Source organism: Galleria mellonella, unplaced genomic scaffold (genome assembly GCF_026898425.1).
Source record: "Galleria mellonella isolate WM207_F2 unplaced genomic scaffold, CSIRO_AGI_GalMel_v1 utg117, whole genome shotgun sequence".
In the NCBI taxonomy this organism is placed as follows: Eukaryota; Metazoa; Arthropoda; class Insecta; order Lepidoptera; family Pyralidae; genus Galleria; species Galleria mellonella.
In genome coordinates this window covers 9473903-9494243 of record NW_026441980.1, presented here as the reverse complement: position 1 = coordinate 9494243, position 20341 = coordinate 9473903, and the positions used below count along the sequence as shown (strand labels likewise).

General features: G+C 33.4%; 1 protein-coding gene across 12 annotated transcripts in view; it reads right to left on the bottom strand.

Moving 5' to 3' along the window:
- Positions 1–20341, bottom strand: part of LOC113511845 (protein still life, isoform SIF type 1) — a 132715-nt gene that overhangs the window by 95932 nt on the left and 16442 nt on the right. For all 12 annotated transcript variants that reach the window (XR_004224173.2, XM_031913437.2, XM_031913438.2 and 9 more), the window contains 13 exons: positions 19591–19702; positions 17523–17670; positions 13333–13517; positions 7717–7835; positions 5629–5759; positions 5468–5550; positions 4899–5063; positions 4362–4492; positions 4028–4219; positions 3570–3675; positions 2604–2811; positions 1007–1211; positions 167–350 (listed from right to left, as the gene is read on the bottom strand). Coding sequence is in view for 11 of the 12 variants with exons in the window: in XM_031913437.2 (XP_031769297.1) it covers positions 167–350; positions 1007–1211; positions 2604–2811; positions 3570–3675; positions 4028–4219; positions 4362–4492; positions 4899–5063; positions 5468–5550; positions 5629–5759; positions 7717–7835; positions 13333–13517; positions 17523–17632 (1819 nt within the window). In the remaining variant the exon portion in view is untranslated. The remainder of the gene's footprint in view (positions 1–166; positions 351–1006; positions 1212–2603; positions 2812–3569; positions 3676–4027; positions 4220–4361; positions 4493–4898; positions 5064–5467; positions 5551–5628; positions 5760–7716; positions 7836–13332; positions 13518–17522; positions 17671–19590; positions 19703–20341) is intronic.

The following is a 20341-nucleotide window of genomic DNA, read 5'->3' as shown; positions in this document are numbered from 1 at the left end:
CTTATTATGATCTCTAATATGATTTTTTCTTATATATATCGTATGTACAAACATCATCATCTATATACAGATGACTATGTTACTCTAGTAGTATTTTACGAGTATATCCTATGTAATAAATTATTCTATCTAACACCTAGGTACATTTAATACATAAACTACTCACCTAAATCTTCCATGCTTTGACTCAATAATGCTTCAAAGGTATGAAGACTGTAGCTCTCAGCGTCCATGCCTTTAGCGAGAGTATTCCGCAGATGCATTTCATACTCGAGAAGAAGCCGAGACGTGGGAGAACCAGGTGCTGGGGTCGCGCTTGATTGTGAAGTTTGTCGAGATAAGCAGGGCTTCTAATAAAAAGTAATAACCAATTAGTATTTTATGTATGATAAATTTTCCTGTATATTCAATAGCAAAAAAATCGATTAATGTTTTACTCAGATTATATTTATTAATTTACAAATGGTCTTTAATATTTTACCTTACTTTTAAGGGTCGAATTAATTTAATATTTACATGTATATTTCATTTGATTATATTTTTCATTTATATGCATAACTACTTTGTTTCAATTTTTAAGCGAATTTGAATAAGAGGTTCTTAATTATTTAATATTTTTGGTTGGTATATTTATAATTCTTTATGCAATGTAAAGTTTTATTACGATTGAAATCACTATAACCGAGTGTCACCATTTTTTTCGGTACACATTTTTTTTAAATATACCTATTATCAACGATGTTTCATCAGGTGGACTTTTTATTTAGATCATCATCATCATTTTAGTCATTATCCGTGCACTGCTAGACGCCTCCCCCATTTTTTATAGCAGTCGGCCATAAAAAACAGTCCTGATTCACCTGCATCCACTGACTCCCTGCAATGCATTTCAGGTCGTCACTCCACCTAATTTCATTTACTTTTTTATTGATAACTTTAATTACTAAACTCAATGTAACACTTTAAGAAGAAAATTCAACTGTTCTAGTTATATATAAATGCTTACCCCATGATGATGTCTGCCATCCCTGCGTTGGCAAGGCTCTTGATCGGAGTTTCCATTGGAAGAAGAAGGCGTAGTGGCGTAACATTGATTATCGAACATTACATTATCCGAGGGCGGTGACATGTCCCGCTCACCTCCACCCAACTCCAAGTAGAGCCCGCGCCCCGGATATCCACTTGGAGCAGCACCCACACCCACGCCGCGACTAGGTCAAATTATAAATTATTAGTTTACTATTTACAATAATCAATCTTATGTACTTATATACCAAAGGTACAAAAGTCGCTTGCGTACATCTATCTGACTTGTATTTCTACCGCTAAGTAGAAGTGCTTGCAAATTTATATTTGGAGGGTGGGATATGGTGATAAAATTACAGACTATAGATCGATACGGATGTCCCACTTCTCAAATATAACAACACTTTTTTGTGATGTTCATTGTGCTGTTATTGTCTATTTGTGGCGGATATTGGTTTCCATTAATATTTTCCGTTAGCATGTTTTCCATTAGGCTTTGCTGTTTGCCAATATGTTATAGAAAAAATATAAACGTTACAGTAACGTTATTTTATTATTATCTTTTGGCGTTAAATGGCTCAATCAATCGTCATGAAATATAATTATGCGTTTTTGGCAAGACAGAACATAAGTTACATTTCTATTTTGGTCAATATATCCTAGTCTATCCTAGTCAGGACTAGGATATATTGACTTGTTATAAATCAAAATTAAGTAAATATGAAATAGCTCGTGTAACTCAACTTCTAATAATATATTCATGACTATATATTTTTATATTATTTTGAATATTTTTATGTATAGTATTACAAAAAAATTACCATTGCTTAGTAGGTAGGTACTCGAATGTAATACCTGCTACGCTTGGCGTGCTAAACTTATTATGCTATTTCAATAAAATTTTCGAGCGACTTTAGAACGAAGAAGTTTCTTATCTTAATTCATCTGTACCTGCACGTTACGTATTATTATATAATTGACCAAGACATCGCCAAATTTCGAACCGCCTTAGATTGGAATTTAAATTGAAACTGTTAATTTTGTAGAGTAAGATATTAAACTAGAGTATTTTCGTACTTCGGTTACATGGTGCATGCAAAATAATAAAACCAGTTTATTACTTATAATACAGAAAAAAAGTAGGTACTGGTAAAAAAAGTACTGGCAAAATACACATTAGGTACAGGCTGAATAACCTACGATAGTGAATTATCCGCAATACAACATCGCTTTTGTAGTACTCGCTTATGTGCAAAATATTCTTGAGTCGATCTTAGTTAGTTATCGATATTTTTAATAATGACTTAATGCATTTTATTAAACTTATTAATAGTATAGATTAATAATTAAGTCTAACTAAGTCTGATATAGATTAATAATTAAATCACTAATAACATGATCCTTATATTAGTATAAATAATCTGTGAGGGCTGTATATGCCTCTAATTAATATATTCATCTAGCCTTAAGCTTACTTATAGCATTGTACCTATTCTGTTTAATTATTGTGAACATATTGTTGGTGTATCTTATATAAATAAATAAATATTAAGATTATTAATGTAAGTTATAGATACCGTTGTGAACTCTGTCTACTGCTGTTGTTGTTGACCACATGTGAATAATGTCCATGGTGTGCATGCTGCGGGTGACGGTGGCCATGCGAACCGCAAGATGGCGGGCATGCAGCCGCGCCACCGTACCTGCGGCGACCCATCTCGGGAGATGTCACTGGACTCTCGGTAGAAGGCATCGGTTTTAACATACGCTTCAAAGTACTGGAATCTATAATTAAAAAATTAATACATTGTAGGTATCTTCTAATGCTGAGATATTTAAATAGGCTGCAGTAATGAATTAAATATGTAATGATTCCTAGTGCTTTTGGTATCCCATTATAAATTATGACTAAATTATATTAAACAAAATATCCATCTCCAAATATTTGCCCTTTCATTGTTATTTTTTTTTGTCATGATATAATAATAAAAAATAATATCGAAGATTATTTCTTTACCTAGTTTTAAACTAGGATATCATATCTAGAGAAACTAGTCACTGAACATCTATGAAATAATTTTAAAAAGTTTATAAGTACATTGGTTCGGTTAGATTTACGGTCACGAGTCATATCCACATATGGGTGATCACATTCTTCGTTAGTTATTCTTGTTTACACCCATTACAGGTAAGCTAGGGTGCACGATGCACTATTGAATGTAGATATTGCCATAAGAAATGATTCTACCTGACTCATTTAATTTCATTGACTCCCAGCAAAACATTTATAATCGTAGCTCTAATCTAATCTAATGGAGCACTCGTCACATATTGCATTTGTTTTTACCAGGTAATCAATCCAAAGCTTTTCATTTCTTGGCGTGTCGGTTTGCAAGCAATGTTGCCGGCCCATAGTCAGTTTAGTTTGCTGATTTTACAACCTTATCGGGTATATTTATTCTTCTACAGATGTCTTTACTTCAGTTTTAATGATCTTTCTATACTTTAAGCCTTTTTTGTAATTAATATCAACGAGAACTTACCCATATTCATGTCTTCAGTGCTTTTAGATTTAGTGCGCCGTGAACCGGATGTGTTGTTGTTGATAACGTTATGATGATGCGTCGAATGTCGATCTGATTCACGTGACTGAAAGACAAAAAATAATATTCACTTTAAATCATATTCAGTTCAAGATCATAGTTGCACTCGATTATGAGTTATTAGTAGGCTTAACCGAGTGTTATCTATCAAGTTAATAGGTATCAATAACAGTCAAGCGTACAATATAAAACAAAGTACTCGAAGTGGTGTTTCTGAACATATTCAACACTGGTACCTTCAAAAAGAACACTAATACAGAATGTATAAAAGTCGGCTATGCATCAAAAACTTCTCTGTTTAGTATCAATAGGTTGTGGTAACTACTTCCTATCAGATAAGTCGCATGCTCGTTTACTTCCTTTCCCCATAAAAAATCAATTAATAAAATCAGTCTAACCGATTCGTTGCCATCACCATAGTCGACACTTTTTGGCATATGTTGCAAATGTTCTTTTCCAGGTCTTGTCGAAGTTGCAGAAGACTTGGTTGATGTTAGTGTACCACCAGCTTGTACCCCTTCTGACTTCAAGTCTTGACTGTGCTGAGATGCATTTCCAGTTACTCCACCCGCTTGATTGTCATCGTTAATCTTTAACAGAATTGTTAGTTGTAATAATCTTTTTGATGAAATGATTCATTAGGACTCATGACTGACTATGCTCTGACTACACGCTGAGATCTACGTGATAAAATTATTATCACTTATAGATATCATTATTATGGTTACTCACATTAGTATTATGTGTACCAACTGAGGCAGTAACAGTTTTGGGGGCAGTGGATGTATTTGTCGTCATGGTTGAAGTCTCCTGTGATTTCGGAGGACGACTTGGTGGTTGGGACTCCGTTTGGCGTGCGGCCGCTGAAAATAATATCGTAATATTGTTTACTTTTTCTAATGCTCTATGTCAATAACATAATAGTATAAATAATATGTGGAATATTCAATTGACGGTAATAAAAATTAGTATTCAAATTGTGAATAAATACAGGACTATTTATAAAGTTCAGTTGATCACTAACAACGGAGAAAGTTATTCCGTTTTAAAACATTCTAAATTATTGTTCTAATTAAAAACTATAAAATATTTTTGCACACCTGTTTCGTAAATAGATAGTTTCTAAATAAAGCATTAAACAATAGAACTATCCACTATAAATCCTATATCACTATAAAGCTGGTTATTTACTAATGAAATGATAGAACGCAAACGCGACATATTCCTTTTCCCACTTGATTCAGGGAAATGATACTATTAAAAGCTCACGCTTAGGCGGCGCCTGGTGTGCTGGTTGTGAATTGGTGACGTTGTCGTAAAGCGATGTGGATGAGGTGGCAGCGGCGACTTTGTCTGTCCGGCCTGTGGCGCCGCCGGCAGCGCCCGCCTCGGTCTCGATAGCACGAGTCGTAGTACGTGGCAGAGTAGACGAGCCTGATGCGGGCGGACGTGAAAAAGCTTTAATGTTAAACTACCTAATAATGTATTAAACTTAGATATTTTTCATTACTAAAGATAATAAATGTACAATAGCCTTATTGTACATTATTTTTGACATATAGAGTGTTTAAAAGGCAAAACTACCAAAATTAAATCTGATCAGACGGTTGGAATTATTGGTATGAATGTAAAGTTACTATTTCAGTAATAAAAGAATATAATTATCTTAGTTTAGATGTACTATTAAATACGGTTTAATTAAATGAAAGCGTATTTGCATTGAAGCGATATAGATATTTTTAACCAGAATATTAATCTAGCCGTCACTAGGTATGCATCTAACATTTGTAATAATTATTACTGTACCTATACCTATTTACAGTAAATTGAGTACTTACGATATCGGGGATCTTGAGCTCTCAATCGTGCATATTGTTCTTGAGTCATACACGTACACTGTGGCTCACGACCGTACGTCAAACTACGAGATATGAAATTTTTACTTTAAAGCTATTAAATTACATTTATAAAAATTTAATTAATTTTGAGCTTCCATTACCTTGATCTGTTTGGACTTGCAGGAGTAGAGAGTGGTTTTCGTTTGGCTTTAAATTTCTGCTTGTTACCCGGTGGCTCCAGTTTGAGGCTGTAGCTTGAAGATGCCTTACGTGAGAATTTGAATGACGGTGACTAAAATCATGAAATGATACAATAAATCATCTTATCTAATTTTTTTTCTACTTGGTATAACTGTTTTAATCCTACGAATATTATGAATGTGAAAATTTGAATGTTTGTTATACAATTACGCTAAAACAGCTGTTCAGAATTGAATGAAATTTGGTACGCAAGTAGGTTATATCCTAAATTGGCACATATGATACTTTTTGTACTAATTCAGGCGAACAAGACTACGGGATACAGCTAGTATAAAATAAATTTATATATAGATTCATGTGGAAAAGACAAAGGCGAAACCGTGGTCAACAAGTAGTAAGTTATAATTATATTCCACAAAGAAATCAGTTGTGATGATATTGGTATGAAATCAACACAGGAGTAAAACATGGTAGCATATCACATAAACTGCAGCAGTTGCAAGTATAAACCTTTTTTACTGTTATTAGCTAGTTTATACCACTTTCTACTGACTAATATATCCTATTTTTGCAATTGATATTTATTTTAGATTCTTTCTAATTTCGTTACTTGATTAGAATTTATCATCATCATTTCAGCCAATATTCGTCCACTGCTGCACATAGGCCTCCCTTATAGACCGCCATACGTTAAGCTACATGCATCCACTGACTTCCTGCAATGCATTTGAGATCGTCACTCCATCTAGTGGGGGGTTGTCCTACACTGTGTTTGCCCGTACACCTTCGCCACTTAAGAACCTTTCTTCCCCATCGGTTGTCAGTTCTTCCAGCTATGTGACTAGCCCATTGTCATTTCAGCTTTTATCCTTCGGACTATGTCGGCTATTTTGGTTTTTTTGCGGATATCCTCATTTCGAATTCTATCACGCAAAGAAACTCCGAGCATAGCCCTCTCTATAGCCTGCTGAGTAATTTGAAGCTTTTGCATACGAGCAATCGTGTAGGACCATGTATCGGTTCCATAAGTCATTACTTGGTTAAAGACCTTTGTATTCAAACTTTAATGAATTTTGGATGAAAAAGATATAATTATTGATTAGAATAATTTTGTTTTATTCTGCTACTGTTAGCATGTGTGTGACTGCCAACACTCGAAGATTGGCCGTCACTATTACTATCAGAAGTTCTACAATCTTCCATATTAGTGATCAGTTTCTAAGTGCCATTCTGTTTACGCACGTTTTGCGACACGTGTTTCTTTCTAATTTATTTTCTCTGTTTCCTAATTAATACCAGAGAGGAACTTTGAAAAAAGTCATCTGCATAGATGCATCTGTCTTACACGTGTTTCTGACGTGAAGTAGCTGTACTTATATGGCTGTGTTTTGGTTCAAAGGTACTCATGCTCTGTACCCTATGTATCTTGTAGGAAATTAAGAAATTATGACACCTTAGTCCTCAGAAATTGCAACTGAGAGATACCATGGGTATCACAGTTCTGTGATGTTTATATCTATAAGCGACAGTTACTACTTTCCATCAGGTGTGCTGCCAGGTTATATGCCATTCTAAGTATTATAAAAAAAATTACTTACAGACGAACATATAGTTTTTTAAAAGGGTTTAGAATGTCAAACGAGCTTAAACGAGCCTACCTGATGTGTATTCATCACCTACAGACACGACTAGCACCATAGATATCTATGGAAACAGTATGATGTCAATATACCATAGCTTTCTTCAGAATTAGTTTCTTACAAAATTACATATTACACAATTTTCTAGCAATATGTTTTATTTATATTTATATTTTTAAATTGCATGGGCAATAATCAGACAATATATGGTCTAGATAATGGTAATCCTTTACTATACACAATTTTTTTTCCTATTTAAGAGCTACGCTCTTATCGGTGGAGTTTTTGCTACTCTGTGAATAACAATACTCGTACACAAGAGGCTAATGTTTTAACGAAAAAAATTTGCGCAAATAAATAAGTAAATTTAAGTTTGCAAAAAAAAAATACAATTATCTAAATACTTACGCAGCATTCTCGAAATTGTTTAGCATCGATGGGCGAAGTGAAGTTTAAGCCCCAGGTGTCATTGGTCATCGGATCTTTCCAGTACACGAAGCATTCAGATGCCTGCCCAATCCGAGTGCCTGCAAATTGGAATTATTATAATTTACTAAATTGACAAACTTATTTAGTTTTAACCGCGAACAGGTAAATAATTTTGTATAAAAGTAACTTACTATTTTACTTGCATTGAGGGTTTTCACTCAGTAAATTGAGAAAATAATTATTTATCATCATATCAGCCGTTAACTATACACTGCTGAATATATATAGGGCCCTTTTGCCAGTAGTTGCCACGCTTGGCAGGCGGGTTGGCAACCACACTTAGGCTCTGATAGTATTTTAAAAGGGACGCTACTGCCCATTCCTCGACCATTAAGTCATTACTCAATGATTCAATAATCAACCCTCTTTTCAGGTAAAATATGTATTTAAACAATAATTTAAAAAACTGACTATAATCAAAATATTTTTTTTATTTTCTCTTTCATTCTTTTAGAGTATAAATTGCCAGAGGAATACGTATCTCTAATTGTAAAATTAAAGACAATAATAACTATCGTGGATCGTGCTGTATTGTAATTATTTATGTCGGCTTTACTCATATTTTAAATTCTGAGATGTCTGAGTAGATTCGAATTCAATAAGAGCCTTTATTCATGAAATAGCCGTGAACCGCGCACATAAAAAAATAACATGAAAATGCAATTTATGAGTATTTTACATTTCTTGTGTATTACAAATATGATTTTCCTTTATATTAAATTTCAACCTACTAAAATAACTGGAAGTATCCTATAAGATTATGTACTAGTTACTATGGAAATATACTCGTGACGTACTATAAATTTATTTAGAAAGTTTAATTAGAGGACAAATGACCCAGTACTTGATTTTGACATAGATAACAAAATAAAATACATTCTAGCTACATCTCATTTAAAATTATACCCGCTACTTAACTGAAAAATGCTTATAAATTATATTCTATTAATATTACAAATTTAAAAATGTATAAAGTATAGTGTTTGTTACTCGATCGTATTTATATGACAGAACGGATTTCAATAAAAATAGTACACTAGTAGGTCATATTCAAAACTAATATATGAAATACGTTTTGTCGTATCGTAGGCGAGAAAAGTCACATGATAAAGTTAATAATTAATAATAAAGTAAATTTTGTTGTCTTTTAAATCGCAGTAGTCTGAACATAAAAGAAGCAACATTCGATAAACACTTTAACCTCTGATAAATATTCTAACGAATCAATTTTTAATTGTATAGGTGTTTAAATAAAAAATCTTGTAACTGTGCATAACAAATAATCTTTTTCACATGTAGTTAAGATACCATGGCATGAATAAATTAGCCTACGTCTAATCTTTTTAAATTTCACAAAAATTAAAACCTTCTGCAAATATACTTTATCTGTTTTATCACTTTCCTTCAAATTGGGAATTCAGTGTAAAAGATAGAGACAAAAGAGTTAAATAGCTAAAATAAGTTATTGAGTGGTTTGACGTTTTTATGAATAAAAGGGTTAGAGTCTAAATTCAGTCCCATTTAGACTCATTACGTAAGAACACAGCTCTTTAAAAATAATGCATATCGTCCTCTTTTGATTTATATACAAATACCAATTTAGACTGTATAATAGTCTGAGTCTATTATAATTAAGTTTAATTAAACATTATTGGGTATAAAACTTTAATTAGGATTTTCCATTTATTATTCCATGTCATTGGATGTCCTCTCTATTAATCTGTCCGATTGTGGAGTAAGGGCATACGGGTACGCAACCCCGGCCTCCATAGCTACTACAGTTACAAAACCTATGTCCTCTCCGTAGCTGTAGTATCCCCCATTTTTCCTATAGTTCCTTTCCACTTATCACCTCCTTTCCTTATAACCTATTCCTCTCCCAATGTAACCTATTTCCTTTCCCTATCCGATGTTAAGAAGAGCAGTTCTTTTTCAAAATGATAAGAGAAATTAAAACGCAACTACCCCAGGAGGGTACCGGCACTGCCGGAGAATCCGTCCCTGAGTGCAACTCAGGCAGTCCCATCGTATCTGGGGGGACAAATTTCTCATCGACGGCGATGCGTTATGCCACGGGTCACGTCATGTCTCCCCTGTTTCCCCAAATGGCAAAAAGAGGGCAAAGGAATGCCAAATTGCAACGATGAATGTTTGTGGAGGTATGGATAGTAAAATAGACGAAGTATGTGAGATGATGAGTGAAAGAAGAATTGATGTATTAGGAGTAAGTGAAACAAAAAAGAAAGGCTGCTCTATTACTACTTATGACCGATATACTGGGTACTGGTCCGGAGTTAATGACTCTGAAACTGAGAGAAGTATGATTGATTTTGTAATTGTGGATGAACGATTGAGAGCGAAAGTGAAGGATACAAGAGTCTATCGTGGTACGAATGTCGGAACTGATCACTTTTTGGTGATATCGAGAATAGGTGGCTTATTCAATAAATGGCGACATCGTCCACGTGTTCGTATGTCAGAAATAGAAAGAGTAAGAGTAGAGAGACTGACAGAAGAACAGGTTCGAAATCAGTATCAAGAAAGATTGAATGAAAGATTTAGAGAGCTACTGAAGAAAGATAACTATGAGATAGAAGAATTTTGGAAGGAATTTAAATGCGGAATCTTTGATATAGCTACTCAAGTTTGTGGTGTAAGTAAGAGGAAGGATGTTAAGATGAGAATGAATGTATGGTGGGATGGCGAAGTGAAAGAAATGGTGACTCTAAAGAAAAAGGCATGGATGGATTTGTTAGCTACCAGAGCTAATAAGAGAATGCAAGGTAATGTAAGTGACATTGAAAAAATTGCAAAAGAGAAGTATGATGTAATGAAAAAGAAAGTTAAAGAATTAGTAAGCAAAAAGAAAGAGGAATGTAAGGATGAGTATGAAAGGAAATTCTCTAGAAATTTTCGAGCTAATCAAAAGCTTTTCTGGCATTTAGTTCGAACAGCTAGAGGTAAAAAGAGAGATCCGAAAATGGGCGTGATAAGGGATATGGATGGTAATGTTATCACGGAACAAAAGGAAGTCTTATATCATTGGAAGAGATATTTTGAAAGTTTATTTGAACGTGGAAGTGAAAGAAAGAATGTTGAAAATGAAATAATGGACGAAGAAGTTGACAGTGAAAGTGATATAAGTATGGATGAAGTAATGAATGCAATGAAGATTATGAAATTTGGTAAAGCAGCGGGATTTGATAGAATATCTGCCGAAATGCTTAAAGAAGGTGGAGAAATCATTGTAAACCTGCTGTGTCTGCTGTTCAATAAATGTTGGCGGTCCGGTTGTGTTCCAGGTGACTGGAGCAAAGCTGTTATTGTGACACTATATAAAGGCAGCGGGTCACAGCAGGAGTGCAAAAATTTCCGCGGAATAAGCCTTCTTAGTGTTGTAGGCAAATTGTATGCTAGGATTTTGATTAAAAGAGTGATGAATGAGACGGAAAGTAAAATTTGGGATGTGCAAGCAGGGTTTCGAAAGGGTATGGGATGTACGGATCAAGTCTTTTCCTTAAGGTGCATAACAGAGAAAACCTTAGCTCAACATCAGAAGGTTTTCTGCGCCTTCATTGACCTTGAAAAGGCTTATGATAGAGTGGAGAGGAATGAACTGTGGTCAACACTGGCAATGTATGGGGTGAGCAGCCATTTGATACGGGCATTCAAATCTTTATATAAGGATTCAAATGCCTGTGTCAGAATAAATGGAGTCTATACAGACTGGTTTGGCATTGAACGCGGTGTTAGACAGGGCTGTGTAGCGTCTCCTTGGCTGTTCAACCTATTTATGGACAGTTGCTTGACCGATTTGAAAGGATCTAATTGTGGATTCAGGATGAATGAGTCTCTGTTTAAGACTCTTTTATACGCCGACGACCAAGTACTTTTTGCATCGTCGGAGTATGAATTACAACAAATGGTGACTATAATGAATGAAGCGTATGCAAGAAAAGGTATGAAAATAAATGCGAAGAAGACGAAGGTAATGGTTTTTGAGAGGAATGAAAGTTTAACGGCATGCCAGATTATGATAGGAGATGAAAAAGTGGAGCAAGTGAGTGAGTTTCTATATTTAGGTTCTTTGTTTACGAGGGATGGGAAGTGTGAAAGAGATATTGAGAGGAGAGTAAAAGCGGGAAACAGTGTTAACGGTGCATTGCTCTCGATTATGTCAAGTAAAAATGTATCGAGCAAAGCTCGCCTTGCTATAATTCAAGGAGTACTGACACCAACACTCATGTATGGAAGCGAATCGTGGGTATGGCAGAAGAAGCATGAAAGTAAGATAAATGCTGTACAGATGAGAGCTTTGAGAAGTATGTGTGGTATTACTTTAAAAGATAGAGTAAGAAACAGTGTGATTAGAGAGAAGTGTGGACTGAAAGTCGATGTAGTGACCAAAATCGAAAAAGGAATGTTGCGTTGGTTTGGTCATTTGGAGAGGATGGATGAAAGAAGAATTACGAAAGAGATTTATCGAGCAAGAATGAATGGAGATGTCGGTAGGGGCCGCCCTAGACGGACGTATGTCGACCAAATAGGCGACGTGCTGAAGAAGGGCCAAATTAAAAGTACCCGTAACCGACGAGCGTGTATGACAAGATTGATGAATGTGGAAGAAGCGAAAGAGGTTTGTTTGAATCGAAGCATTTGGCGTTCCATTGTTTCTGCCTACCCTAATGGGAGACAGGCGTGACAGATATGTATGTATGTATGTATTCCATGTTTAATTTAAACAGGTCACATGTTCATCAAGAGATACCTATATGGCAGTTGATTTCGTTCAAAGTTACTGTCTGGTATAAATTTAAAACTAGGTTACAGCAGTTGCTGGAGCTACTCGTACCAAATTGCCCTCGTAAAGTGTTTTCTGACGGTGAAAAACTATATTAGGCATCCCTGTTTATTTATTAACTTTTAAATTTAAATTATGAATTTAAAAATTTAAAGAAGGTTTATTTTTAATAATGTAAAGTGTCTGCACCATGTAAAAGTTCATTTCATACATTAGATAGAAAATCAGATTTAACCTTAAATAATATCAATTAACAATAATTTATGGTTCTATAAATTAAAACCAGTAAATGCAAGTTGAACTATGACGCCGAGGGTTCCGTATATAAATAAGAAATATAATATTTATTTGTATTTTTCATACGAAATCAACATAATAATTATTACTATTGATACTACAATTTTTAATTCCTTATTTTGAGCCATAATTATTGTTAAAAAGTGGGCACATAACAAAATTTATTTTTTGAAGATTTTTTCTATAATTATTAAAAAACGGTAATACTCACATACATTTTTATAAACTTTGAATATTTTAGATCTTTCGTTTTAAAAACTTCTTTTGTATCATTTTAATACGGAAGCCTAAAAACTGACTTCAGTATTAATATTTGCATATAATTTTTTTATGATAACCAAAATAAACCTCAGTTGTACATTAAATACAACTACTTTACATTTCTGGATTCAACAATAAAAAATTAGTTCTTCCTTGAAATCAATTTAAAAACCTACCAGGCTGCAATAGTCGTACGTCGAGGATCTTGTCGACTTGCGAATTGTATGCGGTAATGTGAAAAACGCATTCTGGAGAGTCCTGAATGCAAGCGATGTTAACTGGTACCAGGTCCTCGGATACTTGCTGCCACTTCACTGTGCCCGCGCCGCTTGCAGACACGTGGAATACCTCTGCCCATAGCCTGTAAAACAAAAACAATTACAAAACTAATATTACAAATAAAAAAACTAGCTCTCACCTGCGATTTTTACGCACACATAAATATATTGATTACCCGCAATATATAATCTCCTCTGTTCTAAATAGATCGTGTATGTCAAGAAATAAAGCATAATATATATATATATATATATATATATATATAATATATATATATATATATATATATATATATATATATATATATATATATATATATATATATATATATTTTATTTTGATACTGCACACAAATGATTAGGAAGAAGTTGTGACTTTTTTAATTTAAATCTCAAATTTGATTAATACGGGACTAATAATTACATTTCAGTATTATTAAATTGCAATAATAGTAACCATTATAATGTATTTGCAAGTAAATTACATAATTTGGAATTAGACTAATATTAGAATAATATAAGATACATTAAAAAATATCTATAGAGTAAACATTAATTAGGTCAGCCATAATATAACAGACTGCAGTTAATTTTACTTTATAGTGAAGGTAGACAGTTGTTGTATAGTATTTTGTATTTCCTAGTTTGCGTGATGCCTTAATAAAGTTAGACGACCACAATGTCCTTCAACTCTACCCACGTATGTTGCGTGTGTGCAGCTAACATGAGAAATTCAATACATTTTTTATTATCACAATAGACTACATTCGACTTTCTAATTAAAAGTAAAATATATGATTTCTTTGATCAAAATATCGTTCTTGTCACTTATAATAGCTTCCACATAAATAAGGCGAAGAGTAAATGAAATTTTTATGAATATTTTTAATTTAAATAAAAAAAAAGGATTATTCCAGTGTACCCACTAAATAGACAGAACATACAAATATTTTATTATAATATTTATCTGATTCAAGCGAAATGCTATTATTGAAGTTACGAAAATCATTATATATGTAGGTTCTTTATTTATCAAGAAAAAACAAACCAGTCATCATTTAGTAATATTTGACGAATGATGAAAAAGATTTTGCAAACGATACTATGATTGCTTCACAATACCATTCTAACGCTAAAACTTCTGATTAGGCAACGCACCGTCCATGTGGATTCGAGTTTGTTTGCTTTATCTATTCTAGTATGTTTACCTCATCTAATATCTGTCATGACAGGGCGAGTTCAGCTAAGATGTTTTGCCACCAAATGCTCTTAGTGTAGTGTAAAGATATGGATGTTAATTCATCAAATCAAAATATAAATTTTAACAAATTATCCAGAATTTTTTATAAGTAGCTATCACAATTCTCTTAAGAAATACCAAAATAAATCAAATTGGATTCAGTACATAGAAATAGCATTTTTATAACTTTGTTTTTATTAGCAGACTATAAGAGGGTTATGTTTCTCATGCGTATCAGTATTCTGTACTTCCTCATAACATCTAGATTATTATTAGAATGGATTTCATCATTCAGATACATAAAAAATAAGTTTGTCCTATCCTTAAAATATCTACGGTTTCGACAGATGAGCTGTAATTGGAATTCTGATGTTTATTAAAAAAATTTAAATCATGCTTCCGATAAATAAATAATACTACAAATCATATTACACAGCGCCATCTAGTCCCAAACATAACAGAACGTGTTTATATACATGTACAACGGAAATTTTATGAATTTATTGTGTTTATCATTTCCGACAATTGCTCCGACTTCATCCGGAAGTCTTCTTCAGGGGGCGTACAGCGCTTTGCATCACAACGTCTCACCTCGTACTGCGGACTGCAGCTCGCAGAATTCATGAAGACGTCAGTGCTGGCAAGAGTCGACGACAGCGATGATAAGAGACAATGATGCTATCGTATATGAGTGGCTGTATCCAGTGCAGTTGTAACTTACAGTGAAGGACTTTAGTCTTCGCAGCTTCTGTCTTCTGAGTTGTTCAACACAGTCTAGCATGCAAAGCTCACTGTATCTTCTTTTAATTCGTGTAGCGATCTCCGACATCCATGGACACTCGTTTTTCAAGCCTGCGAAAAGTCCACCTTTGGTCTCAATTGAAATTAGGACGATGACTAATTTTATTGCTTCACGAATCTTACGTAAAATGAACTCTCTTGCTAAGATTCCGCCCTTTTCAAAACATACGAGTATGTAGTGTATCTCACTAGAAGACAAAGCATACTCCGTCACAACGTCAATTGTTTATGTCCACATTCTTCATAGAGTGAATGTGTTTAACCAGCCTTGTGGATACGTTTCGTCTTGTCTCATCCATGTAACATTTGCCACAATCATACAGGATCATGTAGACACCAGGGACTCCCAAAGGGTCTTTTGTCTTTTGGAGAGCGTAACAACTCCCTGTCTCGTGTTAGGAGATCGTCTATATACACAATGAGCTTTGAGTGCCAGATTGTGCTGGAGATCTCAGGAAACAGAAGCAGCAAAGACAAGAGTCCATCACAGTTAACTACAGTTACACTGGATACAGCCAATCATCTCCTATAGCACCGCCCGCATCGACGTCTTACAAGACACTGTCCGCAATGTGAGGCGAGATGCTGTGTAAAGCGCTGTACACTCCCTGAAGAAGACTTTCGGATAATGTCGAAATAATTATCAGAAACGACAAACACGATAGATTCATAGAATTCCCGTTGTACATGCAGAACGGGAATTTTAATGAAATCATTAAAATGTTAAGTATTAAAAATAATATAAACAGAACTTGTGCTATAGGTATTATATTGGTAAATAAATATTTATATAGAGCTGAGTACAACAAAGCTGTATGCATAATTTAATAATAAAAAAATAAACAAACTATCTATCTTACATATTGGCAATATAGCATATACATAAAGCTGCATTAAAACAATATTTGTTCCGTTTCTTCATATGTCTTATTCAGAAGAAATATGCGTGTCCTATTTTTACATCCAAAACTTGATAAATCATATATAAATGTTTTTAAATTTATTTTGTTATAGAGCTATCTCTATCCTAAGTCCTAAATAGTAAAAGAATCGTTTAATAAATAAACACTTAAAACTGTAAAAAGATTTGTAGAAAATAACCAGACCAATTCAAATTGGCTTATTCTGGAAGAATTGAACCTGTGCCATCGAAAGAAAAAGCAGTGTATTAAACCACTAGACCACCAAAATTGACAATAATTGTTATTTAATACAAAATATTTGGTTTATATTACTTTTAAAGTCTGAAATATACAAAATATACTTTTGTAAGTAATTTCATAGAAAGGATTAAAGAAATGATGCCTCGGAATTGGCTTCACTACTTTATCAGTGTCGAGTATTTTTTTTTTTTATTGATTTCTGAATATTACTTTTATGAAGATTATAAATGTTTTGTAATTTAATATTTTTTTCTCTAATAATTAAATATTAATAAAATGCTAAAATAGAAAAACCTATGATTTACACACGAGTAACATTCAAGTACCGTAAGTACTCGAAACGAAACCTGTATTCGAATATGTGAGTTCTGTATATTGAGTACTTGAGTACCTGATTACCAAATACATATTGTAGTGAGTACTCGAGTCAGCCTGACTCGGCACATCATTAATACCATTATCATGGGGAGATACCTATACCCAAAATGAGACGAATGTAAGATGCATTACACTTATTATCTTTATTATTACTATTAATAATATTAATATTAGGTCATTAATACTTATCAAATATTTATTTACCAGGTCCGCGGCACTTTAACTTCAACTAAAAAAAAACATTTGTATAAAAGCTATGCAACCTGTTAATTTAATTTAAAAATTCAACATTACATAGTAGCTAGATATTTTATGATACCTATTTCCATATTTTGAATAGAGACATATTATAAATATTTATACAACACTATGAGTATGAATATTTGTTTATTTTATTACGTTGTTGCTTCTAGTTGGTTGTATAGATTCATTTTCAAATTTAGTCAATATATTACAATTGGGACTCCTAAATAATGTAATGAATACTTGCTTTATGTGCCATTTACCTCAATAAATGTCCATCTCGACGGCGTGAATTCTGCCACGGGCTGTCCTCATAGCGGTACGCCTTGCGAAGGATGGGCGCGCATGAGCACGACGACAGCTTGTTGCCCATCGTGCGCGTGCCGCACTCGGCGCACTGCACTATGCTGCCTGGTATATCAATATAAATCGTAAATATTATTTTATTATTAAATTATGGTAAATAATAATAATAATTTATTATTTTTATATTATACCTATTTATATTATATCCAAGTTTTATTCATATAATTTTTCACTCAAAACAGCTATGAATAAAATTCAATTACTTTTTAATAAGACACAAAATACAACATGAGATTATTAATATCTTAGAATAGAATAGAATAGAAATCATTTATTCAAATAAACTTACATTGAAGCACTTTTGAAAAGTCATTACATTTTTTTTAATCTACCGCTCGTTCGGAAAGCTGTCTCATCACAAGAAGAACGAGCAAGAAACTTGCGTGTTGCTCTTTTAAATAATTTTATTATTACTTTACATTTTTAAGTTTAATTGTGTGAATACAAACCACCAATTAGCACTAATTCAATTAAATACTCAAAAAGAAAAAATATTGAATACATAACCAACTGGTTAAACAATTAATAAGAGGAAATCAGTCATAGTGATTAGAGCAGACCAGTCCCTACAAGCAGCACCCGTTCACGAGTATGACGGATGAGCCAGCCATCACTGCGCTCGACCATATTTTAGGGAGCCCAATGACCCGGCCCACCACGCCGCCACAAGTCTGGACATTTTAGTGAGCATGACTACTCAAAACACTAGACCACGTCAAAGCTACTCACAATTGCCATCTGATAGTTATAGTATTCACATTTTACATAAGAATGCATGCGGCAATTAATACAAAAAACCGCTACGCTTTCATATTTCTAAAATTAATCAATTAAATCAAGAAAGCAATGAGAAAATAAAATTATAACGTTGTATGCTAATAAACTAATTATTTACTTACAAACATATATATTATGCATACAAGTGAATTTAATTTCTCTCCAACTATCTACCAAACCTAATTTAAAAAAATGAAAATAGATATCTAATATGAAACACAATATTGTATGTAGGAATACACTCAATACGTATAGGTGATACAGGAATATTTCTGCCCTTATCATATTTGTTATTCATTATAAATTATTTGGAGTTGGTGTAATATGTTTTTATCCATATTACCTAAGGGTTTGAATTTTAATTTTACAACTGGCCGCCTAACTGACACCAACCCTCCTTGGGAATGCATTTATTGGTACCGTCCGCCACCTACGGTTTAAAGAAAGAATCAAGGAAAAAGAATGTTGCCTATATTGGGAATGAGCAAAAGAAGTTATTAAAAAAGGAATAAAGGCTTTATCCGAAAAAGAGAAAGAGGGACACTGCAGTTACAGAAGGAATATTGGTCAAAAAGTTTTGAAGGCCTGAATCTTATACTCGTGTGCATTTACTCTAAAACTGGACAGACCACTATAGGAGAATATCCCATGACACAATGTAATTAAATACAATACCATTATTATATGGTATCAAGTAAAATATATTAAAGAAGTTGACACAAGTGTAACATGCAATAAATTTTCAATATAATCTTGTATCAAAAGATATAACAACATAGTCCTCGAGAGTGGCAAGGCATGAGGTCTGTTTAGTGATGGCCATTATATTGTTTATATCCACAGCCTACAGTTTCTGCTTTTTTTTTTTAAAGATGGAGTTATTATGTTTTACTGTTTTATGAAAAAGAGTGACGTTTAAGGCAATTTTTTATTTAATAATAACCCCATCAAAAAAGTAAGCAATTTTTATTCGAGTAGATAATATTTGGGCTATATCATAATTTAAAAAAAATCCCATATTTCTGCTGTCTGATGAATATTATATCAAGACATACCATAGACAAGAATATATAACTAGAGACCAAGATACAAAGTGCATTGGTGAAGACATTTCCTTCATTGGGGTATCAAAGATTTTAAAAGATTGGGATATCATAAGAAAGTAGAATGAAACAGGATAATAATTACCCGCGGTCCCGTGATGTCACCAAGTGCCATCGGAGCGCGACAGCGAATGCCCACGGTTGAGACTCTGCGAGCGTTGCGTACCGTGTCTGTACGGATGTTTCACGACGCCATGCTGCAACACCACACCGTTTTATCTCACTAGCTCTTAAATATATTTCTATCATTTTTCCAGCATTCACTGGACGTTTTTATAATTGGCCATAACACGGCACGGGATGACACATTTTTATCATCACAATACACCCGATAAAACAAAATATTTACAATTGCACAAAGATGTTTTTAATCGTGGCCGCAAAATTAATTTAATGAAACGATAAAAACAATATTTATATAATGAATAGTTACAAAATAATAGTACTAATGTGCTTCACTATCATCTTGAATGTTAAAATTAAATTTAAAATTAGACGAGTATTGTGACAATAAATCGTGCCGTGTCGTGCCATCCTCGTAGTTATGATTACGTTTACGATTCTTTCAGAATCATATAGAGGATTTTCTGTCAAATTAAATGAACGTAAATAAATGGTTTTAGTTATTACTTCATTAAGTTAATATTATCGTAGTGCAAGAATTAATAATTAATTTTGATAAAAGGATGTGTAAAACACTTAAGACACAACAGGTAGAGCTTATATTTAGCAAACTAATATTTATTTTATTACATGCAGATAAAACACAATTGCCATTCCATTCAAATCCATGTCATTTTAAATATAAAGTACTTAGTCATGATAAAAGAAATGGC